Source organism: Oreochromis niloticus, linkage group LG7 (assembly GCF_001858045.2).
Source record: "Oreochromis niloticus isolate F11D_XX linkage group LG7, O_niloticus_UMD_NMBU, whole genome shotgun sequence".
NCBI lineage: Eukaryota > Metazoa > Chordata > Actinopteri > Cichliformes > Cichlidae > Oreochromis > Oreochromis niloticus.
This window is the reverse complement of record NC_031972.2, coordinates 26,568,769-26,596,129: the sequence shown is the minus strand read 5'-3', so window position 1 is coordinate 26,596,129 and position 27,361 is coordinate 26,568,769. Positions and strand designations below refer to the sequence as shown.

General features: G+C 39.9%; 1 protein-coding gene across 2 annotated transcripts in view; it reads right to left on the bottom strand.

Moving 5' to 3' along the window:
• The window catches only part of si:dkey-247m21.3 (5-hydroxytryptamine receptor 4), a 55,813-nt gene that overhangs the window by 9,509 nt on the left and 18,943 nt on the right, over positions 1–27,361 (bottom strand). For both annotated transcript variants that reach the window (XR_002062786.2, XM_005451401.4), the window contains exons 4-6: positions 27,053–27,253; positions 25,452–25,605; positions 22,063–22,727 (exon numbers count right to left, since the gene is read on the bottom strand). Coding sequence is in view for 1 of the 2 variants with exons in the window: in XM_005451401.4 (XP_005451458.1) it covers positions 22,063–22,727; positions 25,452–25,605; positions 27,053–27,253 (1,020 nt within the window). In the remaining variant the exon portion in view is untranslated. The remainder of the gene's footprint in view (positions 1–22,062; positions 22,728–25,451; positions 25,606–27,052; positions 27,254–27,361) is intronic.

The following is a 27,361-nucleotide window of genomic DNA, read 5'->3' as shown; positions in this document are numbered from 1 at the left end:
TATAACTTACTTTCATGGACTTTAATATTTAACATGCTAACTTAGAGTCTGAGGTGTCGCTCTTGGGCTTTCCTCTGAGCACACTCATTTTCTGCAAGTAGCTAGAAAAACAATATCCTAAAAATAACTTTTGTTTCTTAAAAAATACATTTCTCATGTTCTGGCACACAAAGCTGTATTTGAGGAAGTTTAGACATTTATTGAGTTTATTTTAATTCTATTGTTGTGTTTAAATCCTTCAGAAGCTCTCCGTCCAACAGAAATTTATCTCATTGCTCTTTCTGATTCAAAATAAAACCCTGCTAATCTCAGTACTCTGAATGTGATAACTATACACACTGTCTAACTGGGGATAGATAAAATCCCTGTTAAAGCCAAGATAAACAAATCCAAGCCGAGTTCTATAACTGCATATAAACTCCTTCCTTGAGCTGACTTTGGATTTGGTTTCATTCTGATTCTTAAGACTGGTTCACAAACATGTCGCTTATGCTTCTTATCACTACAAAGAAAAGCTCACTTCCTGTGCTTACATATATCGTATTGTTCAAGAGCAAAACATGAACATGAAGCGTGTTCTCTGACTGCAGTCAGTCTGACACTGTCAGTCAGTGTCAGATACATTCACAAAAAATATTAGCACACACAGTCCTCAGCCCGTTAGCAGCAGTCATGTGAACAAGTGAATGTACTCTCTCGTGTAATCTCTCGTGCTAATTGTCATGGGAAGATAGATTTTAACCTTTTAAACTTAACTTTTTGTGCCTAATCCTAACAATTCTGTTTTTTTAGCCTAAAACCAATAAAATGTGACTCAAAATGAAAAGTTTGAATCAATTTTTCTTGGCTAAAAGTCATGGATGAAGTCACTTATTATACTTATAGTAACTGATGACAGGCATTTAATGGAGTCTCCCCTCTCCCATTAAAAGAGACCTAGTATGTGTTTTCTTATTTTCTGTCATATCTATGAATAGTAATTTCCCCTCTCTTCCCTCTTGTCGGGGTTGTGTATACATGTGTGCGTTCCTCAAGCTTGGATTCTCTACTAGAGGCCTGGGAGTTCTGCTGGATTGGATCGAGCCACTCTTCCAGTTTGGGGGTCAAAGCTCCAAAAGCTCCTATTACCACTGGGACTACTTTGGACTTTAACTTCAGCAGCTGCTCCAGTTGTTCCTCCAACCCCCTGGTACTTTTTGATTTTCTCATGCTCCTTCTTTCTGATGTCACTGTTGGCTGGGATTGCCACATCTATCACAACTTTCTCGTACTGGGCGTGGTTGCTATGACGCCTGAGAGGCGCTTCCATGTTATAGAGAGGCGGGTAATTGTACAACATGGAATTTGACGATTTATTTATTTATTTTCCAAGTAATTTTTTGTCTGGTCTTGAGCGATAGTTCTCCAGGCTTTCTGTGGCATTTTACTAATTTGTCTCAAGGGAAGATGCCTATTTTTACTCTAACTGCAGGTAATGAGGCTGAACAAATGGGGAAAGGGTAAGAAAGATCATACACACAGAAATTTTAAACTCTGGAAGAGTTTTATGACTTGAAGCCAAACCTTTGGCAGTATTTGCGGATTGTATTTTACTTCACAGTACTAAACTGGATATGTTTATACCACAGGGACGACCAGGAACTGAATCTTTCGAGTTTTATGCCAAGTAAGAGATATGGTGCTACTTTAAATTAGATATCAGAAAGGGTTCACTTGGTGAAATTTTAGGAACTCATATAAATAATTTAATTAAATGGGAAATAATAAATTAACTGATCTGCCAATTATGGAAAACAGTACTCTTCAGCTGTGCTGCATTAGATTCTAAAGAAAATAACTATTAAAAACTTTATTAAAAACTTATTTGAATGGAAACATTTCTTAGATACTGAGCAGCAGTTCTCAGTCAGAAGGTTGAAAACAGCCAAATGCAGCACATTTCATGACTGCATCTGGCATCTATAAGCTGCCAGCTTTGATCTTATCTGTCAGTTTGATCTGTGGCTCAAATCCAGTCTGACAAATTGAGGCTGTAGATCAAACCGTCACTCAAGAATAAAGGAGGGAACTTGGTCTCCTTGAACAAATGTTTAAAGAGACTGTGGTTGTTTTGGTAAAGAGGAAGTTTAAAAGGCGAGCAGGCAGTTCACATGAGCTTTATTTTTTCTTCACGCTGCTTTTTGTGTGTGATGGTGATTTCCTCTGTTTCTTTGCAGTGTCAACATTTGCTCCATTTTTCTTCTGGAAAATTTACTCTGATGCTTAAGTAAAGTTTGAAAACTTACCGACAGTATCAATGTAACTTTCTGAACTTTTAAAGACCCCAAAATGAGTTTTGAAGATACCAGTAAAAGCGTACATTTCTATCTAGCATCTTTTATTTTTTGAAGGATCGTTTTAAAAAATACTTGAGCAAAGTCCCTAAATTTTTTCGGGTAAATATCTGAAGCTTGAACGGTGGAATCCATGTGAATGGAACGGTGTCATATCTGGAGATTAATACATCAAACTCAGATGAAAATGTGTCCATTTTTAAAAAAGCTTAAACTTCTGTGATGCCCTTTGACTGATTGGGACAGTTTGAAAGAGTATCATGTGACTTGTTTATGAGAGGCTATAAACAAAATCTCAGCCCCCTGCACGAAAAACTGTGGTTCCTACAGGCCTCCAAATCTGCTGTCAGAGAGCAAACATCGGAATATCTTTCAAGCATCAATCATTTTATGTTAACATGAGCTCCATATTCATAGTACCAGATATTTACCTCAAAATTTAAGGTCCTGAAACTGCAGTCTCTGTACTGTGATGCCGTCCAAAACCTGAGCGAAGTGTTTTAGAGATGTTCTGATTTAATGCTTGTAGACTGACAGTCCTCTCTAATCTGATGGGTCAAGGCCAGGTTTTTGACTGAGTGGTTGCGCACACAGGCTGTCTTCAAGTATTCTGGGACACAGCCAGAGGACAGAGAACAGTTAATTATTGAAAGCAATGAAGGGGCAGCGACTTCCACTGCTTCACACATACATTTTTGGAGGTGTCGTATCTACGCAGCTTGAAGAGCGTTTCAGTTACACCACAGCACAATCTACAGAGATGAACGGGACTATGAAGGAAACGTTCAGGTTCACATATAGTTCAGTTTTGTGCCCGGAAATGATTCACATGAACACTACTGTACATATTATTAGAGCAACTTTATCCAATTAGTAGCTGCCTGCAGTGTACATTTCAATAAGCCATACTACCTATACTCCACGTAGCTTCTCAAATTTCCACTATTTTTCCACATATTTCCACTTCCTCTTGCTTGGTCTTCAATAATTCCTCATCTCCTTCTCAACCGCAAGACAACATCAGCGTCCTAAACTACAGACACCGAGTCGCTTGCATGAAAACATCATCTGATCCGCAACGTGACCTTAGAATAGATCAAGACGAGATAGAGGAGAGGTTTGTGTTCCTTTAATTTTGTCCTAATATCTTTTGAGGACATTAAATAATCAAATTTCACTCTGTGTGTGTGAGAGAGAGAGCGCCGATAGAGAAAAAAAGACAAGTTTTCCCACAGGAACGCCAAGAAGCAGGTTAGCGAGAGTGGGGACGTCAGCCTCAACGTTACAAGTTGGATGGTTGCCCTTTGAAAGGCGTCAATGAGTTAACGATGTGAGGCGTTTGTGCTCAATAAGTGTGTGTAATTTACATAACCATTACCATTAAGCAAAGCATTTAGATCCACTGTATTTAGGCCAGAAAACAAAGTCACAAGCAACTAATAAATGCTCAAAAGAGATTTTATTAAAAAAACAAATAAATAAATTCAGTATATTTATTTCTCTGTCCTCATTTGTGTTTATATTTGCAATTCATCATCCATTCTCAAACATAAACACACACACACACAGATAGAACAACAAGTACAGGCTAAGACTCTGCACCAGAAAATTAAACAAACTAATTGACTGTACAGTATGAACTGAACTGATACCCCAGATTCTGGGCCAGTAAGGCTTCAGTGTTTCCAGGTCAACAGACAGATCAGCTGGGAGTCAAAGGATGCAATGACCTCAAATCCAAGCATGACTTAAGGTGAATGTAAATTGTGGCCTTAATCAGTGAGTGGTTACGCTTGGCTAGACGTGGTTTTTATAATTTAGTAGCATGGGACCTGACCTGAACTGCACTGACACAAGGTCCTCTGAACAAATCATGACTTGAAAGATAACATTGGAAACAGAACTACTACTCTACAGGCCTCAGTTATCATGTTATGATAGTACAACAAGAGAAAGACTGAACAAGTATGGCATGTTTATAGGCAGGAAAAATCCTCTTGCCTATAAAAAGAACGTGGCTGCACAGCTTAGATGTGCAAAGCTGCATCAGAACAGACCACATGAACAATTTCCTTTGGATTGATGATATAAAAGTGGAGACAGCATATCATATCACAGCATATCAGCACAAAAACCTGATACCTCAGATATGTGTGCATTTTGACCATTAGTACAACTTTTGAAGAAGCCTCTGATTCACTTTGGGTGAGTCAAATTCTAGTTTCTAATTTGCAGTTTTTTAAAACTAATTATGATCACTAATGATTAACTAATATAATAAACTAAACTAATTATGTGCATCTGTGTTACACAGCCATATAGTCTATGTAACACAGAGAGCCCCTCCTTGATGACCACGCTCATATTCATATTTTCATAAACCAGCTGATGATGTTACAGCGCTTATGCCCGTCATCGATGCCACTGCTGGTATTGGATCGATACTAGTGTGACAGGATCGTTGCTTTAGTTTGCTTACACATGACCTCTCATGCGGGCACACTTTGATCCGCTCCCTCCTCCCTGCGCTGCTGTGTTTAGTTGTCCTGCGATCATGTGACACCAAGAAGAGCCATGCAGGCAGTAAGTGAGAAAGCGAAGCAACACGTGGAACTACTTTACAGCTGTAAATGAAAACACTGCAAACATCATGCATGTTGGAAGATAAGTCTACACTGTGGCAACACTGGCAACTTATATAAAGACATGAAAGACCACAAAAAAGAGAACTTGGTCCCAGAACAAGCAGCAAAAGAAATGAGAGGATGAAGGAAATTCCTCAGTCATACCCAGACTGTCAGCACAGAGTCAGAGCTCACTGTCACAGTCCTTTTAGAGAGGCAAAGAATAACCAGGGAGCTCATGTAACAATAACGGTGATTTAGTTGTCATTAAGATGTATTCAGAATTTGCAAATTGATGATGATTCATCTCATAAATCATGACACACTGCTCTCCCCTGCATAAGCTGCCAGTACTGGCTCTGAATTTACTTGGTCTCAGATTGATACTAAAATTGGCAGTATTGCACACCAGTAGCGGTGCCTCAGAGGAGTGCGTAGCCACACAGCATCCACTTGCTTATTTGGACGATTATCTGCGCTATTAGCAGATTAATGCCCACACACTACAGTTCATGCATTACATGTGATCTGTACATGGGAACCGTGCACGAAGTTTAGAATCTAATCCAGGATACACAGCCATATTAACAATAATTGATAATAATTTCCTCTTTCTTTCCCAGCACCCTGTACACTTTCACTTCCACCCGTTTCCCTGAGATTTGTTTTGGCACTGGTAGTAAATGCATGAGATGTCTCATGGCCGCATGTAAGCCAACCTAATTTAAGAGTTTCTTCACAAAAGCCACAAGCAATTCCAAACTGAAGGGCTACGTTATTCAAAGTGAAATGTTCCACATTAAGGATCAGCTATTGGAGAGGCAGTGCACATATATTTATGATGAGAGTTTATACCTAATTACCTTGGTGTTATAATATGTGAGCCCTAATGCTAAAGACAACAGAAGACAAGGGCCGCGAGTCAGAATGAGTTTCTCGATCAAAAAAAACATGCTCTGGAGCCCGTGACTCTCAGAAAATTAAAACTCAAAGTGGCAACATTGAGGCAAAAAAAAGAAATAACAATGATAATAACAGCTAAAATAAGCTTTGAAAACAAATTTTAATAATAACCAGCAAACCACAAACGGTACCATTAATCTGTGCTGCTTTTCTAGGACAGAAAATCCTCTGAGTGTTTGCTATGGATGAATGTGAGGCCATTCTGACTGAAGGCTGAGCTCAAAACATTACTCAAGAGAAACTATAATGAGCACAGGCTTGATTACAAATTCATAACATGGCATTTTTATTGACTTTATTTTCCTTTCCATCGCAGACCACTATGCTATGATGTCCTAAATTATGATGGGGATGTTTTTAGAAGCATTGGTTAAATTTGATTTTATGTGGTTACATAGCACAGCGTGATTAAATCAGTTTAAATATTTAATCTGGTTCTGGGTGTATCATTATCTTAAATTTCTTCTTATGTGAACAGATATTAATTCTCACCATATCGCTCTGCCTCAGTGCTGTGCAGCTGTGTCAGCGGAGGCTCCCTTCATATATCCAGCACTGACTTTAAGAAAACAAAGGGTAAATCCACTCCTTTCTCCAAACAGACCTTGTTTTGTTAGAGAAGTATGAAAATGATTTCATCCGACTGACATTTGGTCCTGATTCGCTCCCACTGAAGTTAAGTCAACTCACTTCCTGCTCAAAGATCGACTACCTGATAATGAGGTGCTGCTCCTATTTTTGACGTTGATCTTTCATTTGCATTTTTTAAAGTCATTTTATCTTTGGGTTTCATGAAGCCTTGCCAAATGTAACTTAACCTTGTGACTCAGAGCTAGTTATTTATGAATACTACAGTGTGCTCCGCACCATTTAATGGAACCCATAGTTTTTTAAGATCCCAGCCATCAAACTAATAATGGAACACAACTAAGATTTGGGTTTTAAATATGAGGCAACTCCAGATTAGTTTAAGTGAATTATTTACAAGTTTCAAAAACTTCATGCCAGTTTTTAACCTCCACAAGTTTTCAAAGCAACCCCCCTTTGGCACAGTATATAATATGAAAGATGGATATAGTCTTGATTTTAGCTGTCACAGGAGGTCTTTATCCTTCAAAATCGGATCCTCTACCAGAGGCCGGGGAGCTTCAGGGTCCTGTGCAGTGCATCTTTTCTGTTCTTTGGTGTGCGCTCTTCTGGATGGAGATTTCTGATGTCATTCCTGGGATCTGCTGGAGCCACTTCCCCAGTTTGCAGATCACTGCCCCGAGTGCCCGATTACCACATAGACCACTGTTGCCTTCACCCTCCACATCTCCTCGAGCTCTTCTCTCAATCCTTGGTATTTCTCGAGGTTCTTCCTCCTGTTGTTGCTGTCTCTTGGTATAGCTACATTTATCACTACGGTCTTCCTCTGATTGTCCACCATTACTGTGTCCGGCTGGTTAGCCATCACCAGTTTGTCTTTCTGTATCTGGAATTATCCACAGGATCTTAGCTCAGTCATTCCCAACCACCCTAGGAGGCTGTCAATGGAAAATTGTACTTAGTAGTCAGTATAAGCTTTTAATGATATACAGTAAGTTTGCATATGATAGAATACTGCATGTTGACCTTTTGATGACTTAGACTGTTGTCCACTACAAGACTTGTTTCTGTTTTATAAATTCTTTCCCACAGTGATAATAGCTGAACAAGCAGTTTCACTCCTACCAGGAAGAGGAGAGCTGGACACTTTTATCTGCGCTCCCTAACAAGAAGAGGGGCCGCGTCCTTCAGAATCACACACACACACATACACCTGCATACACACATACATACGCACTAACATTCCTCTATCTATGAATAGACGTATTCACTGTTGTATTATTTTTGTATATAAATAAAGACAAGTGCAAGAACAGGGCGCACTTCACAGGGCCCCCACTCTGATGTGAGCGCTCTGTGACCGCCCTTGCAAGTAAAGATCTGCAGTGTGTGTGTCTTCACTCTTAGACTCTCAGCTGAAGAAGTGTCATTTAGAATAAATCTCTTGACAGAGGCATATCCCATGTTGACCTGGGACTTCCAGGCCATACTCAGCACAGATGTTCCTGTATACTATGCCAGCCACTCGGTTATGGCGTTCCATGTATGCCCTCCCTGCTAGCATCTTGCACCCTGCTATTATGTGCTGGATTGTCTCAGGGGCATCTTTGCATAACCTGCACTTGGGGTCTTGCCTGGTGTGATAGACCCCAGCCTCTATCAAGCTTGTGCTTACAGCTTGTTCCTGTGCTGCCATGATTGGTGTCTCTCTGCTGTCTTTTAGCCCAGCTTTATCCAGCCATTTATAGATTATTTCAATACCAGCCACTCCTTCTATCTGGTACATGCTGTGAAGAGGCCTGTCTTGTCATGATGGTTTCTCTTCTTGCTCTTCTTCTTTCTTGTGTTTTTGCTGCCTGAGATATTCACAAAACGTGATTAGTTATGGCTATCTTCCTAATGTAATCATGGATCTTTTTTTGTTTCATCCTGGACAATGGTTCTAACACTCACTAGTCCTCAGCCTCCTTCCTTCTCCTTAGCACGCAGTCTTAGGATGCTGTGCTTGCGTGCATTTTCTTAATATCAGTGAATTCTATCTAAACCTTTGGCCAGCTGTCCCAGCAAAGTATCTGATGACCAGCAGGGGGTAAGTGTTGGTAAATGGACCGGTTCTTATATAGCGCTTTTCTACTCTATCTGAGGACTCAAAGTGCTTTACACAACTTGTACATTCACCCATTCACACAAGCACTTTTTGTCATTGTTTATTGCCTGGATCTTGTTCTTCCCATTCAGCTGACTTCCCAGTCTTGTCTTTGGTGAGTGCGGCTTTCCTAGTGGCCTCTTGGCCTCTTCATAGTTCCCATTTGCCACTGGGATCCCTTCTTGTCTTTTCTGACGTGTGTGCAGTGTGTGTGTGTGTGTGTGTGTGTTTGAGGATCAATTCTGCTAATATATTCCAAGAAGTTTTTCTACCTAAGAGATTTGCTACAGTATATCTATCTGTGGCCAAGAGAGAAAGTTGTTATTATTTAATAAAAACTGGTTAAAATAAAATGAGCGATCTACACTGAGTTTTATTTGGCATCACCAGAAATGTTGGAAGAAGCTCTGAGGACTTCAAAACTGTGAAAACTGTTCACGTCAGACAAAAGAACAGGCGACTATCTTTCTGTCGATCGAAGTCACAGCCATGTTGATGGGTCATGGTAAGTGGAACGAATCTCACAGACAGAATCTTTTGGCTAAAGCTGGAACACACAGGGATCAAGAAGTTCAGTTCAGTGACTTTAACTGGTGGAGTTGAAGCAGATAGTTCCTTGCTAAAGCTCCCTGAGTGCATCATACACTTTATATAAAAGATGGACGTAGAAAAAAAGCCCACCATCCATCTTCTGGCAAAATCTGTAACATTTAAAGTGAAAAGTCCAACTCAAAAGCAGCAGCAGAAAAACATCAGAACTGATAGATGATGGTAGCTCTGAGAGCTCTTTCCTCTCTTCAGTCCATCAGACTCTTTACAGATAGGTTTCATGCCACGAACCTCCAGGTTTCTAAAAGTCAGACTTAATTCTGTCATCCACCAGGAGTTAAATCAGTTTGATGACTAACAGGTCAGTTAAAATTAATTGTTTTTTCTTTCAAATTCTGTCTTTTTTTTAGCTTAATACAACTTTAAAATGTGTGGTTTGTTGGAGAGCTTATTCCAAGACACAAAAATCTGGGCTCAAAGCAAAGCTCATGGAGCAGCTTAGCAGGGAAACAGCAAAGCCTTGAGGCTAAACCGAGCTATGTGGATATGTGTGACTCGCTGAGAACCAGGCTTTCCTAAAAATACACAGTAAGGCTTGTCTGAATAAACAAAGCAAAAAAAAAACAAAACAACAAAAGAAAAAAAAAACTGAAGATCAATTACATAGTGAGCATGTGCTGATACTGAGGTACTGAAGGAAGTAGTGCTAATCAGATTGGGAAGTGACCTTGTTTAGCCTCTGCTGCAGTCTGTCTACAGCCTGCAGGACTGTGTCATCTTATTTTTAGTTCAATATCAGCCTGACAGTCTCATTCAAAATATTAACAAGCTTTAACCAAAACAAAATCAAAGTTCTCACTGAGATTATGATTATATACAGTGGTTTTAGACATCTAATAGCTAGCTGGGGAAATAAGTAAACTGTGTGCTGCATATCAACCTTCATTTAAATCAAAGGGTTTAACAACAGTATTGCACGAACTTTTTAGGAATTACAATGACTTTTATTTATAGCTTCCCAATTTTTGCCTTTGTTTTCCAGCAACAGAATTCCATCAAAGTATTAACAGACCATTGACCTGTCCATGGTGTAGCTAGCAGCTGATCCATAGATCCTAAATCAGACAGGTGAAAGTGAATGGAAGGGATGGGTTGTACTTCTGCTCTGGAAAACAGCCAGTGGTTTCCACCTTGTTGCATGTAAACCCTCTGTAGTTAGACTTACGAAGGCATCTCTGGATTACAGTGAGATGCAGACCTTATAAGAGTGTTCTCGACTTGGTTAGATGTTGTGAAAGCTGTTTTCTTGACTTTGGAAATAATTCTGGAATCATGAACTTTTGATGTCTTATGTGATCTTTCAGACCTTTTGGTGTGGCTGAGCTGATCAGGGTAACCCTTCTTTTTAAGAATCTACCAGATTGTTGATGAGGCTACTTCTAAAGTTTTCGCTACCTGCAGATTTTTCAGCCTAATCATGGCCTCCTTCACTTACATCCATGTCTCTTTGGACCTCTTGGCCTCTTGGCTAAATGATACAAATTAAAACTCACTGACCTCTTGGCTAAACCTCAACGAAAAAAATGTTACCACGCAAGTCAAAAATAAAAAGGTAATAAAAACACTAATCACAATTGTCTCTTTTGTTTGTTTGTTTTATACTGAAGCACTTTATTATATTTTTGGAATTATAGTTTTTGCTGCATGTTTAAATCCAGTGTTTTGTTGTGCTTTCACTGTATCAGTCTTTCTCAGAACAATATCTGTATTTAGCCTGCTGTACATTTTACAACCTATAAAACACATAAATAAACTGTCAGATCTGGTCTACACATACTTACATAAAACAGAGTGTGACACAGGAATCAGTTTATAGTCCCTCATGCAACAAGGGGCAGTAAAGTCATATTTATTGTCAGGCATGCAGGGAGAGGCCTCTGAAGTCCTACCTGACATCAGAACAACTAGTTTCCTCAAAAACAATTTAACTCAAGTGACCTGAATGACATCTTTACTGCTCTGCAGTCAGTCTGAAATAAAAACACATAAACAGAGCAATGGAAACATGAAATGAGCACACAAATCCTTGAACGTCTCAATTTCAACCCCAAAGTTAATTTAAGCTTTGTGCGGTGCACACATCGTGGTTTGAATTTATGTCAGATTTAAACTTTCCCATCGTTTGTATCGGACATGAGTCCGTTATTCTTCTTTTGGGCAGACTGAGAAATGTAAAGTATGTGATTCACCTGAAGCTAAAATAAGTAGTTAAAGACTTCTGCCAAGCAACACAGAGACACAAATGTACTGTTATAAAACTGAGCATTCAAAGAGGAAAGAAGGATCTGAATATTTTGCTACATGTTTTTTAGCATTATTTTTGTTACAGACTATGCACTTAAGCTAATAGCATACTTTATGTAATTACTGAAAAAATCACTAAAAAAATCCATTAAACACACCATGCTGGTGAAACTCTTGGATTTAATATAAAAAGTGGCCAGAGCTCTGCTGACAGGGCTGACTTTGAACAAGCATTTCCTGTTTCTGATCAGGAGGGATTTCGAACCAGTATTTCTTACATTGGTTCCACCCTCCTTTTTGATAGCAAAACTCCAAAGTTAGCTTTTATTCAAATAGATTAACTAAGCCAGACTTTATTGTAATTTTTTTTAAAGTGCCTGATGCAAAAACACATTTTGTTCCGATTTCCTGAGTTGAATTTATGGAAAAAATCCAACAATAACAAAGTCTGAGAAGAATAAAATATTACTTTTGCACCAACAAATTCCCGAAGAGCTATTAGCCAAAAACGTCTCAGCATACTGAGCAGTCTGTCCTTAAAAATTTGAGGAAACTGGACAAGAGGAGGACAAAAGAAGTGATCCTAAAAATCTATCTATTGCAGATGAACAGCATCTGAAAGTCATGTCCGGAAGAAATAGGAAAAAATCCAGTAAAAGATCTGAAGCAGGAATTCATCAGGGCCATCAGTTGATCCATCTAATGTCAGAAGTCAACCTTAAGGAAGGGAAGCCAGGAGAAAAGGCTGAGCTATGCTGACTTACACAAGAACCGGTCTGAAAATCAGTGGCAGCAGGTCTCATGGAGTGATGAGTGCAAATTTGAATTTCTAGTGAAATATATGTCAATGTGTACAGACAAGGTGAAGAGAGAGGTATAACAGTGAGTGTCTACAGTCATCCTCACCATAACTATTTACTTTAATACAAAATTTTCACTTATTTAAACATAAAGATATTAATTGAAATATTTGAACTCTTATTCTTCATTTACCAGAACACTGCTAAGTGTCAAGAATCTAAGTATAGCTGCCTAAAGGATAATGCGACATGATCTACTGTATAGATATTTAAAAACTTGTTCAGCTCTTGTTTAGGATGCTGACTAAATATAAAGAGCCGAATCCAGCGAAAGGTTTTAAAAAGTCTAAATGAGTCTAAATTGTATTTAAAGAAAGCAAATAAAAACAACGGACATCTTTTGTCCCTCTCAGAAAATAGGCTGATTAAATGAGATTTTAAAGACCTGATTAGCCAGTGTGGGTCAATTTTACTGGAATATTCCTCAGAGACAGAGATGGATAGTAGCTCTAAGGGCTATATGAGTGTCTTTAAGAGACACCAGTGAGGGTCAGAAAGTCTGGCCCAAGCTGACAGCGACTGATGTACCTCACCCAAAGAGAAGGAATGAAGCAATAAAACCAAGACGGGTTAGTAGTTTTTGTTCTTTTAGTTACTGTGTAATTATTTTTCATGCAGTCAGTTTGTGTTTTACTCACCCAGTGTCTTGCTTTTCAAGTACTTGTATTATAACAAACGGCACAAATAGCGCACTGCATGTAATTTGTCTTTCTCGTACTTTTCCCTCCTTCCTCACTCTCAATTTAAGGGAAACGATCTCTTTAGATAAACACAGAAGTCAAGGATAACAAAATAGAATAGGAAGTAGTAGGCTGCGGCTGGAGATTAGAAGAAAGGTGATAATCGCAACACAGTCCAACATTTTTACATTATTATGTTTAACAAGACAAAGGAACAAAGGAGAAGATAGAAATCTGAGTAAAGAACCCAGAGCGAGAGCAGTGAGACGCAGAGAGGAGCCGCTGGAGGATCTGACGTTTCAATCAAACAATAATAAATCATACTAGTCTCATAATAAATCACAGACTGGAGTGTTTACACTGTCCTGCCTCGCCTGTCTAAACTGTCTGTGGTTAGTCATAACACGCTCACTTTCACCACTGACCTTCTTCTCATCCTCACAGTTACACACCTGGAGAAAGTGTTACATCAAAGCAGGAGGAGCTGGGGGTTACACTGACAACCAGCAAGTTTCTTACACGTTCATGATCATGCTTTGACTTTAATACATTTTAACATGCTTTATAGTCTTCTAATGACATGAAGGAAAACCGTGAGAGACTGACAAAAGTTCATCCATGAAAATACCAGATCTCATGCAGTCCTAGACGGTGAAATCATAACTTGCCTACAAGATGGGGAGATGTTTAATAAACCCTGTTACTTACGTTGGGATTACTCAAAATGAGTTCAAGGTATAATATGTAACACTTATGTTTTGAAATGTCTGATTGTCTGTAGCGATGGAGGGCACATTTTTTCTTGAAATGATGATGTGATTACATCACCCTTTCAAAGAATGTACAAAACCAGAAAAAGCCTCAAACTTTTAGTTAAACTAATAATATTTTAAACGTGTACGCAGGTTTAAAAACTCATGTATGCAAATTCGATACACTTGATGTTACTGGGTATAGTAATAATAATAATATTTGACAGTTCTTCAGCCAGGAGGGAGTGCACAAAGTTGAATACATCCCTGAAGACAGGTATGTTTTAATCCTGTTCTTACCATATATCTCCCCACAACAAGTTTCAACTGGCAACAGTTACCAACCTCCTGCAACCACTTGCCAACCAGTTGGGGAACACACATTTTTTCCTAGCGATAGTGGTTGCCAGGGGGTCTAGGCTTGCGCGACTGGAGCTTTAGAAATTGATTTCAGAGTGACTGCTAGCAACCTGTTGCAACCAGCTGGGGATTACTCACTGTTCCCTAGTGTGACGAGACCCTCCCACTGCCTCAAAGAAGTCCTGACCCGCTATTATAGATAGTCTTCCAAACTACACATGCAGGCCCAGATAAACTACTCCGTCTCATCATTTCTTTTAGTACACCTCCGTCTTTGTCACCCACTTTGAGCCAATTTGTGGCACCAGCAACCAGTGGTTGCTAGACAGTTGCTCATTAGTCTCTAGTTCTTTGCCTTAGGGATGAATAAAAACCCTTTCGCTAGACTTTCCCTGCTTGAGTGCTTCCAAACACTACAAGTGCCAGTTTCCAACACAGCTTCTTTTATTTTTGACATTTTTCTTTCTGTCTTCAAGAGCTAATAATGATGGCCTCTCCAAGATGTAATCACTGTGGGTGATTTGACACAGGCCCCACAGGGGAAGATATACATCTGTTTTGAAAGGCTGAGAGGTACGTCTCTTGACTGCAAAATATATCTTGTGAATGTAAAAAAAAAAAAAAAAAATCTGGAATTCCCCCTAATATTCCTCAAGAAATTGTTTTCATTGGGTCAATACCTTCCTGGTGTCATTATCGTAGAATTTGTGTGTTGCATTTTGCACTCATTCCTTATTTGTCTTCTAAATCCTTGGGAATAGACTTAATTTCCCAATATGGAGCTGAAGGTTTCATCCTATCTCAACATAAGACAGTCATATATCAGCAGGGCATGCCAGCGTGGCTTTGACCCAAAGAGTGATCTATCTTTTGTCCCAGATGACTTCCATTCCAAAGAGATTTCAAATTCTACTGTTTTTCAGTGGCTAAACAGAAGTGCTCTGCTACAGCAGATCATCCTACTCAGTCTCAATAACAATCACACAGCTGATAACAGTATCCGCTACTTAGCGGAATTAACAGAATTCAACAGTACATCATCGCTACATCACACTCAAACTGATTATGTGTTACGGGAATGGTATGATATTCTGAGTTGTTGGTTATTTTTCTCACCAGACATTCAACACTTAGGGGAACAAGAATCTGGCTTCCCCCAAAATATCAAACTACACAGCACTTCAGTATGTACACTTTCTCTTCTTCTTTTCTTCCAGTAAAATGTCTGAGGATAATGTGCAGCTTGGACTGTGGCTTCACCACACTATGCATCATCATCATCTTGCACCTTTCACTCTTGTTTAACTCTATTTCTTTTATTTTTCTTTTACTTTTTTAACTCAAGCTCACACGTCCAGCCCACACTGTTTTAAGTACTGATGACAGCTGCTCTGAGGGAGGTAAAGATGATAGAGCTGAGCGAATGACAGAAGAGCAGAGGAGAGGTGAGATTCAACTTGGAAAACGTATCATTATCCTACAACTGTAGCAAAACCAACTTGACTATTTACCCGTGTCCACTGTGACTGAAATCATTGTGTTCATGAGGTTTTTGTCTAATACTAAAGTCTCTGTTTGGAATCTGGTCGTTGCCTCAGTACTAGGTTTATGATCACCAAGTCAAAACAGATTTCTCCTCAAATTAGCCAACAAAAGACAGATAAATACAATTTAAAAGTGGTAGAAAAACAGTGTTGTGATAGTTAGATTCTGGTGTCATTTTTCATGTATCAATGGGTCAGAATAGAAAAAAATATCAAAGATCACCAGTGACCAGAACCCCATAGTGTGATATGACCCACAGGGCTAGTGGGGCAATGGAAAACACGTCTGATTACAGATCAGAAGACTTTAGGTTCAACTCCTGGCTAGCTCAGTACTGTTGTTTTACAGAAGGGGGAAATAATAATAAGCCATATCACAAACATAGGTTAAGAAAAAAAGGTGATTAGGAAGCTGCACTATGGTTTTATTCTGAGAAAGCATATAGTAGGGTGCCAAGAGAGGAACTGTGGTACTGTTTGAGGAAGTATGGCAAAGAAGTATGTGAGGGTGGTGCAGGACATGTAAGAAGACAGTAGCGAGGTGTGCGGTAGGAGTGACATATGGGTTCAAGGGGTGAGATTACATCAGGGATTAGCTCTGAGCTGGTTTTTGTTAGTTGACAGGTGAGGTCAGGTGGGAGTCACTGTGGACCATGATGTTTGAAGATGACATTGTGATCTTCAGTGAGAGTAAGGATCAAGTGGAAGAGAGCCTGGAGAGCTGGAGGTGGAAAAAGGAAGAATGAAAACCAACAGAAGCAAGACAGAATACATATGTGTGAATTAGACTGAGACAGGTGGAAAGGGTAACATGCAAAGAGTGGAGACAGTGAAGGTAGATGAGTTTTAATCCCTGGGTCCACCATCCAAAGTAACAGACAGTACATGAAGAGGCGCGTGCAGGCAGGGTGGAGTGAGTTGAGGTGAGTGTTGGGGAGGCGGGGGGTTACAACACAGTAGCGTCACCTGTTTGGCCTAACAAAGAAACAGGAGGCCAAAGTGGAGATGGCAGAGTTGAAGATGTTGAGGTTTTACAAGAGAGTGGCCAGAATGGGAAAGATTAGATCTGAGTACATCAGAGGGAGAGATGAGGGACAGCTCAGGTTGAGTAGAGGCAAGGCTGAGATGGTTCAGTCATGCGCAGAGGAGGAATATATTGGACAAAGAGATGTTGAATATGGAGAGGAAGAGAGGACATGCAGAGGATTGGTGTGACAGGATGCTAGGGATGCAGTGAAATGGAGGCACATGACCTGTTGTTGTGGCCCCTGAAGTTGAAAGAACAATAATAATAATAAGAAGAAGAAGATAGTATGTGGTATGCTAAAAAATTGCTTACTATAACACTTTAACTACAAATTAAAAAAAGAGTTAGCGATATCAGCAGCTATTTAAGGCTATAGACAAACAGGAGGAGCATCAGTATATCTGTGGATTAAAGCTGGTTCTGTTCACTGAATAATCAAATATATCTATGCAATATATATATTTCAAATATGTACTACTAGTAATACTATTACTTATTATTAATAATTCCTTGAGTGACTTTCTTGAAGTCCTGTCAGTTAATCTGTCCTTGAAAACAGACTGCTTAGCTGCGTCCACTTATGCTATGCTAACTCACGTTAACTGTCATCTGGCTGTGACAACTGATGTGCCGGCCAAATTAATATAAGATAAAACATCACTTAAATTATACTATATAAGCAAAAGGAGGATGATGTCATTGTGGAAATAAAAGCAGGAACGGCTCATCCAAGGAAACCCATGCCACGATTCTCCTAGTGCAGAGCTTTTAGAACAACCCATTCATTCCCAGCTGCATGGCAAGGCGCTGTGGTAATGGGACTGTGGCCCAATACTCGTGTCCATATTGTGTATCTATAAAAAGACATACTTTATAAAATGCTGTAAACACCATACTGGTGCAAGGACACAAGACGAGGAGCAAGTCAACATTTTTAACCTGTTTCAAATCTCCAGATGCTTTTGTCTCTACTTTGTTTACTAGTGTGTGAAACCAAAGGTTTTGTTATGACTGTCCACTGTTGGAGCTTCGTGTGTCCACAGCAAATATTTGTTAGGAAAACAGCTCCAGGGAAATTCTAATATGAGTAAATTTTCCACCTACCAGGATCTACAGAAGCATTACTGATAGACAAAAATACTGGGTAAGGGAAAATCCAAATGACCAAAAAATAAGCACGAAATATTAATTGTTAGGATATTTTTTTCAATTTTAGAAAAACAAAAGACGGTGGCACATTTAAAAAATTACTAGTGGAGAAAGTAATTAGGCAAAGTAAGAAAAGAATGGACTGTATTCTAAATAACACCAATTCAATTCAAGTCAGTTTGATTTTGATGGCACCAATTCACAACAACAAACAGTTTAATGTGTTTAAAATGTCAGAGAAATACTAATGTTAGAATCCGTTGTAAAACAATTCTGCTTTCCATTGGATTCATATCCTACTACTCTGCCAACATTTTCCATATGTGCCATCACACATGGACAAAGACATTTTAAAAAGGCAGAGGACGCTTAAATGTAACTTTGAAAAACAGTTTCCTTAAAGGCCGTCATCTCACTGAAATAAAAATGAGATTCGACAGGATTCCTCCAGTAATTTCAGCTTCTAGTATCCTGCCGGCCGTAATCTGATTGTCCAAGTCTGTTTTCTATCGGATACAGATTTAAGACAGGACATCAGATTGGAGTTAACACTGTTTGCCTTTCTGTTTCCTACACACCGACGTGCAGAAATCCATGGGAAGACGCGACAGCCAAAACTAGTATGCCACAAGCTGAGATATCAGGAAAGCGTGTTTCATTTTTCTATTTCATATGACAGACACGCACAGATGAAGCACACGCAGAAGGTTTCTCGACACGTTCAGAAGGTGTGACTGCCTGTGCTTGCATGTATTTTGTATGAATTCGTTTGTCACACGCGTGCATGAGTGCACACGCGCTCTCGCTGTTTCTCTTCAGCAGTGAAGTACTTGTATTAAAGTTAAACAGTGCAGACACAAGCAGGTCTCCTCCATCTTTCTCCCAGCTCGCGGGAGCTGAGAGCACAAACACAGCCGTCAACTAAATCAGCACCATAACATCAACAGATGTCCTGGTGTGAAAAGCCTTCTGGACTTTTAGTGTTATTATATATTATAATTACATTGAAGATCCAATCTGTAAAAAAGACAAATATGAAACTGTCCACTGTCCGTGCTATTTAACCACTAAGAACCAAGATTTAGCCAGATTTGGGCATTTTAGCTGCTCTTTGAAGGGTGCTTTTTGCTCCACTTTTCTATAATTTAATACTTACAAAGTTCACCATGTTAGATTGGTGCTAGTTTACCTAAAAATACCCAGACAAATTCTCCAGCAACAGGAAGATGGTTTGGTCCCCTGGGAGCCTCTATTGCCTGACTCCGTCCCAGATTACATGAAGAAGACAGTGAGAGAAATTCTCCGAGATGCTTGAAGTAATCTGCCTGCCAAGTATCTTAAGAACTGTCCAAGTGCAAAATGCTATAGTCACACTGGGGGGGAAAAGTATGTATGACCACAACTTGCAGCCATTTTGCCTTTGAAACGGTTGATCCAACAAAGGGGACCAGGTCTGCAACCCCGCGCACCTGCCGTCCTCAAAGCAACTTTAGCGCATCAAGACAGTGACAAAAATGGAGTCTATCTGCTCTCATTTTACTACTGAATTAGCTGAAGCTGGCAATTAAATTCAACCTGCAAAGACTGCCAATATTTGGCCTTCTATAGAAATTTACATGAACTAATATATTCAGAGTATAGCCAGGTCAAATCATAGATTTGAAATAGAAATTCCTCCAAAAATAGTGATGTCCTTTTGCAGGACAGCAAAAGGATTGACAAAAGGCCTTAAAGGCATAAATTAGGAGCCAATTATTTGCAAGCCCTTGTCAATCTGTCTGAGAGTGACTGCAGTCAGACTGCAATTTCTTTGGGCTCAAAACTCATCACTGAAACTAATTGTGATCATTAAAAGGAAAAAAAAGAAAAATCAATGAGTGGTTGTCATCCTACTTTTAGCCTATTGTGATGGAGACATTAAGGACAACTTGTAATTTACTAACACCAGCAGGTGATTCACAGTAAATATTGATTTGACTCTAGTTTTTTCTATTTACTACACTTTATGATGAATAAAAACTACAAATAAATAACTTTTAGTGCCTAAGGTAAATTCTATTTCAGTGACTACCAAGAGAAAAAAACACAATGGCTGATCTTCATATTGCTGTTGCTACATTCTGTTATTGCTGTCCATACGAGCTTATCTCTTCATCATTCTCCCCAGCTGCTACTGTGCACGTGCTGTATTAAATGGCATGATTAAACGTTAAAGAAGTTTATGTAGAAAAACACAGCACAAGTGCAAGTGTGGGTCAAAGTCTGAATGTTCTCTTTCAAAATTTCCCAACGTTTTCCCGATAAAAAGCATCTGACACATCTCATGATCAGAAAACAAGGGGATTAAAAGAAGGGAAAATTCATTTTTCCACAAATGTGAGCCTGGGATAGCAACTAGGTGCACACAGTATGTGATAAAATGAGATATGATCAAATAAGAAATACCCTATTTATCCCAAAAGTTGGGAAATGCTACAGTACCCAAAATGTGAAAAAGAACTGTGATTAAATAAATATCACAGTGCAAAAAATCACTCAATAAATCAAAATGTAAATGTGAGTTAATCAGGAGCTTAAATCCACAATGAATACATGAATTGTGGTAAATGTGTTTTATCCTTGTGGCGGTAGAGCTGAAACAGATGTTAGAGAAAGTCTTCAGCTGCTTGTCCAGCAAGTAGTGCAAAGGGTGACCAAGATCCATTTCTTGTCCATGCTCATTCAGCCACAGTCCTTTGGATGATCTCTGTGTCAGCTGATGCAGGAATCTGAACCGTGTGATGAGTAAAACTGGATTCCAACAGCAACAGAAATGTCCATTTCCCTCAGCGAGTAATACTTTGCCAGATAGCAGTATTCGGGCCATGAAAATCTTCCCCACAGTTACGTCTGCAGCTACAACACTTTTCTATCCCAATCAGTGCGATTTCTCCACATTTCTTCTTACTGCTCAGATTAAAGTCCTCGGCCGACACTCTCTCCCTCCACAGCTCCATGAAGCAATGTCAAACTACACTCACTATGTTCCCCCTCTTCTACTGATTTGTGATGCAGTCCTGTGTTACCTTCATAAAGCTGCTGGAGTTATGTGGCTCAACATAATGCAACAAAATAAAGTTTGGCAGCTCACAATAGGCCACAGGATTATCTTCGTCCAGGTGCACAGGTATAACACTCCAAATGAGACTTAGTGGCAATAAATTTCCTCGTGAAGGGCACTGAGGAAATCGTCCAAAATGTTCAAAATATCCCTGAGTGTCTCTTCTCTGTCATGTAAGACCATAACTGTGTTTCTTAATCGCAAGTTAGAGCATGATCACTCCAGAGGAGGTCAACAAAGGGACAATTCCAGTTTTCAAGATGATGAACCACTTTAATCTGCTGGTTTTCTTCTTCTTTTTAACAGCTGCTGGTTAATTACAAAAATTAAAACATAATGTTTTTGTAGCTCACTTTGAAAAATGCACAATTTTTTTCTAATGGTGATGACTATAGAACATCATTCAGATCTTTGATGTCATTTAAAGAAAAAAATATTATTTTGCAGTTTTACACTCTAAATCACACATTTCTGAGATGAATTTTGCATTTTTGCATGGGCTGTTCTGATGTCTGCCTTTTATGACATAGTCTGCTTCAGTACCCCAACTTCCCACAGCCCCATGAACTAATAAAAGTCCAGTGTATCATCCTCTTCTCAGTTTTACAAAGACGTAAAAACTGAGGCAAAGACTAGGGAAAACAAACAATCTTTCAGTTAGATGACACAGAAAGGTTTAGGTGTAGGTCTGACAAATTAAATGTTTCTTGCCCAAGGCCTTCATTTCTTTTTGCATCAGTGAGGACAAAAACAGAACATCAGTGACGTAGTAGCTCATCTGGCTTAGGTATTCACAATTCACAAGTTATTGCCCTGAAAAATGACAAATGTGACCTTGATGTTAACCTGAAGCAGGTGATTCTTGTTTATTGTGGACAATCAAAGCCTTGCCTTTATCATTGAGTGAAAAAAACATACACTCTCTCACTCAGATCCATTACACTCACTGAAATTACTGCCCTTCACATCAATATTAAGGCACTGTGACATCTGCCATCAGGCTTACATGGTCAAATATGTCTTTGGCCACTGGTTATAGGTAGACTGGTAGAAATGTGACTTGTGCCTTGCCTGTGTGTTTACCTCAGTGCCATGGATGTTCCATTGACTGATGCAGCTGAGCACACTCTGTGGGTTGGTCCATAGGAGCAGCTCCCCTGCCGTGCGTACCGCTCATCCCCACAGCAGAGAATGACCAGAAACGCCCTCCGAAAAGCCCGGTTTAGGAAGGCGTACAGGAAAGGGTTCAGCCCTGAGTTAATGTACCCAAGCCACAACCAGGCTGTCCACAGCTGCCAGGGTACCGAGTAGTGGATGAACGGGTCCACTATGTTGGTGATAAAGAATGGAGCCCAGCACAGGCAGAAACAACCCATTATAACCGCCAGCGTCTTTGCTGCCTTGGTCTCAATGCGCATGCGGCTGTGACCTATAGGAGCCTGCTCTGAGGAGGACGAACCCGTTGGTGTCCTAAGGCGGTAATGCTCCAAAGGATCTGAGGAAGTGGATGTCCTCACGGTGATGACTGGAATTGTGCCGGTGACCGGAGCAGATCCGGCACGTTGAAGTGTCTCTATCTGCCGCACGTGGGTCATGGCAGTAACATAGATACGCTGGTAGGCTAGGACCATGAGGCCCAGCGGCACGTAGAAGGCCACTGCAGAGCAGATCAGGGCGTACGGCCGGTTAACCAGAAACACACAACTTGTGTCGTTCGAGCCTCCCGCCAAGGCTCGCCGCTCTTCAATCTGCAAAGAGAGGAGACACAGGGAGAAAAACAAGTGAAATATGGGGCTCCCAGGAGGGAATTAGTTTAACTTAACAAAAAACAAAAACATAAAAAAACTGGAACTATGGAAAGACTTAGGCCAGCTGTTTCCTTCTGCTTCCTGCCTTTTAGTTAAGGCGGGCTAAAGAAAGAGGTAAATGCTACATATTGTAATAATAAAGTACTTTGGAATATCCTTTGTCTGGCCAGTTGCCCATATCTTTGTCCTCTATATAAACCATGAGTAGGTCAAAGTAAATTAAAAATCTGCAGGCGGAGAATTTGCCTTGAGCTGAAAGATTAATTTTATCTCATCCCTCTATGTAGCATTTGGGTGCAGTAAGGTAACGCTGCACCCTGGGACACTAGAATAAAACCAAACTATCATCAAAGCAGAACAAAAAGTAATGTGTGTCTCATCTTGAATTGAAAACACACTCTTAATGGACTTTTAGTGTTTAAAGTGCCAAAGTAACGCATTTGAAAAGCTAAATAGCAACGTCTCTATCCAAAAAAGACAACCTTGCTACAATTGCAGTTGTGAGCTGTAGGAATAATTATTCTTTCTACTGTCTACATCGAACAGTTAGCAGAAACTCAGCTGAGGGGAAGATTTCAGTAATGATGGAAGAAGCACGAGCCTTTTGTCACACGTTTCTGATTTGATAGTTTGGTGAAAAATGAAAAAATTAATCATTCCTACCTGTAAATGAAACTACATACAATAAGGTTTGTATACTTTTTGAGCAACTAGGTGTTAACTGGAGAAAGATTTAGGTTTAATCAAAGCTTAACACTTACATAATTATCAAAAGAAAGTAAAAGAAGAAGCCCATCACATCGATTTCCCCCGAATTATTAAATGTCACGTTCATCTTTGTTTTACATTTACTAGGTAACCAAAAAGTTATTTAAGCTGACAACAGCCACATGGTAAACATGTATTCATAAAGCTTACTGAATAAACTGTAAGTAACCGTCTCACAGACAGCCAACTGTGCCGCTGTTGTTGTCCTTTCTCCATATGGAGGTGGGTGCTTACTCCTCCAGTGTCACTTAGTCGCGATAAGAGCCAGAACAATCCAGCTTTTTTCAAAGGATGACATGTCAGAGTCTTGCAGTTGAATCTTGACTTTGCGGAGATTTGAAATCTTTATTTTAATACTTTAAAAAATAGCCTTTTTAATATTATTCCTCCAGTCTTGTGATTGCAACAAGTCCAAGTACATGCAGAACAGGAGCCTCACACTTACAGCAGAAGTCCACGAAAGGTAACTTTCATCTGTGTAACTGTTTTGCTGTCTGTTGCCAACTGTGTATTATTTTCAGCTGTATACATTTATTATACATTTCTTTGTACAATGCCTCAATATTATGCAGACCATCGGGAGATATATGCACTGAGAGGTCCTCTATCTATTGCCTCTTAGCTTTGAACAAAGGGTCACATACCTGAGATATGTGAATCCTGGAATTAATTCTAAATTTTGGAAGTGTTTCCTTTGCCTTATCGTACATTTTTTAGTAGCTGTTTGAGTTGACTACCTGTGGAGTAGTTAAAAGGACCGCCCAACCATTTAGACAGAGCACTACTCATTTGGACAAACCTCTAGAACTGTGTAATAATTTACAGATTTCTACTAGTTGACTAAAAGTGTTAGATGTCAAATAAATTAATAACATAAGTACTTCCAGCTTCCTGCCACATTGCCTAGTTATCTGGTTTGTCTCTGCTCAGGAGTTGTTTATTATTCCATAGAAGTGCTTGAGGTATAAGCTCCGTGTAGCTTATGCCATAGACTACGGTGATAACTGGTCCCTAAGGTAAATTTCTATCTGAAATCAACTTGGCCAGCTCAATTTAATTTGATTTTGTTCTACAGACAGAAAACTTTGCTGCAGACGATATCTCCCAAATTGAGCATTTCAAGACAGAGATCAGTTTCAGATCACTGTCCCTGAGCAGACACCTTTAAAGCCAACCAGACAAATACTGTTTGGCTTAGCTTGTGCTTAGCGAGAAGAAATTTCAGTTTCAAACAATCCCTCTGAAACAGAACAGAACAGAAGCGTAATGAAAAATACATAGACACACACACACAGACAGCATTTAAAATAATCCTGTGCAATTTTGTATACCATGTATGACTTCTAGCCATCGAGACAGCCATTAAAAAAGTAACACTGGTGTTTGTACGCTGCCAGACAGAAAGATAAGAGAAAAGAGCTTTTCATTAAGTCTGGATGAATAAATTCATCTGTCCCTGCCTGCCTCTGGGAGTCCTGCTGCTCATTTCAAGGCAGCTCTGAAACAAGCTCATGCCAAAACATACCTAAACCAGAAGAAAATGCTTGTTGAAGTGCTGTCTTTGCTCGCAGCAACAAAGCTTCCACAGGGACTGGAATTGTTTTGTGATCATTCTATTACTGTGTCATTGTTTCAGGGATTGAAAATGTTATTAGAAACAAAGAATATTAGACTGGAGAGGTTAATGCCGCTTTTGCCCTCAAAGAAAGAAGATACCTCTCTTTAGGCATTTGAGAGAGGTGTATGAACTTTTCTTTGTGATACTTTGTTTAAACATACTGTCTGTTTGGTTTGAGTCAGAGGTTGTAGTAAAAAAAATGTAAGCATTAGAACTATGTAGCCACTTGTTTTGATCTCATTAGTGATGATTTCTGATCTGAGCTAATGAGGACTTACAATATCCTCGATCCCGATGGCGTTCCAGCTTTGCATGATGGGTAGAAAGGAGATAAATGTGGGAATGAGCCAACAGCCACTGAGCATGACTGCCACTCTCATCGGGGTCATCTTGTGTCTATACACCAATGGCTGGCAGCAGATGGCATAATACCTGAAATAAGACACAGACACTAGCACACACATACTTTACACTAAGATACAGATTTAATTAAAAATGAATGGGGGGGGCCCTTACTGACTTTTTGTGATAATAAACTGTTTGGCTGCTCTTCGTAGCTGATTCTGTTCACTTTTACTGACAGAAATACTTGGTTCAACATGGTGGCATGACCAATGCTTGCAGCAGCTGCTTACACCAGTAAAGGCAACATAACCAGTGGTGCACATAAGTGCTCCGCAGGTGCGCATTCGCTGTCAAAATAAAAGACGCACACCAGATAAGAAGTTGCAACGCGCGTTTGCGTACATATAAAAGGCACTGTTTTTGTCTGCTAGAGTGGGATTTTCACGGCATATTCTGCACCACATCTCTGTGCATTCATCATTTGTTTGAGGCCAGCTCACCTCCTGCAACCACTGTTCCGAGAATACGCGCTTCTTTTGCGGTTCGGACTCCTTCTGACATTTCTGTGGAGGTGGAGGAACACCGAAGTAATTGCTTAAAGGAGCTTGCTTCTTCGACATCTTTAAGAGTTCTAATGTCTGTCCTCCTCCAGAAAATCTTATGTACGCAAACGCGCGTTGCAACTTCTTATCTGGTGCGCGTCTTTTATTTTGACAGCGAAGGCGCACCTGCGCACCACTTATGTGCACCCCTGAATATAAGGCAACAGCTAGGTTTGCCTGTCAAAGTCGTATTTTTGTTTGTGACTCTCTAAGGGACATTAGAAGCCTTTGCAGAGATCTCATAGATTTTAGGAGGGCTACTTTCAGTTATCTTCCACCACCGACAGTCAGCAAATTTGTGGTAAAGAGGGTAAAGGGCATTGAGTTTTGGAGGGCTGACCTCCAGCAACAACACCACAGCTGTCATCAAGAAGGCACAGCAGCTTCTTTGCCTCCTCTGCAGAAGGAAGACAGTGGACCTCCTCACTTCAGCACTGACAGTCTCATACAGATGGGCCATTAAAAAACATTATTACATACTGGATCACTTCTTGGTTTGCAAACAGCAGGTCTGAGGATGGCCCTAAGCTGAAGAGGATTGTGAGAATAGTAGAAACGATTATTCTCTGTTTGAAATCTACAAACAGCATTGCATGGGCATGTCCTACCAAGAGGACTACCCAAGGGCCGAACTGCTCCGCTCATGGACACTCAGGAAAGATTAGGTCTCTGCCAGTTTGATAATGTTTTTTTTTTATTCTCAAAGAGCGGGAGGCTCTGGATGAAGAGAGGAAAGTCTGGGGTACCTGCTTAGAGGGCAGCCCCTACGACCCAAATAAGTGGTAGAAAAATACAGACGGCTCATTTGTTAGGTGTGCAACGTAAGTAACTTCATGTCTTCAACATTAAATCAAACTGTATTTTAAAAAAATGTTTTCAGTGGGGAAACACATTGCTCCATCAATATATGTCTTTTTTACACAAACACAAACCTATCCAGTGCAATGCAGCAGAGGTGCAGGATGGATGCTGTGGTCAACAGGACGTCCAGAGATGTTCGCACCAGGCAGAAAATCTCTCCATAGCGCCACTGGCCAGTAGTCAGTTCGATGGCAGCAAAGGGCATCACGACCAGAGCAACCAGCAAGTCAGCAAACGCCAGCGAGACAATAAAGTAGTTTGTCTTTTTCTTTCTGGGAGAAGAAGGCAACCATAAAGGAAAAGTTTGATTTACTCTAAATGTTCTGTCTTTAAAAAGGGGAGCGGCTTAGTCGGTGCAACTCTGTGAAAATATGAAAGAC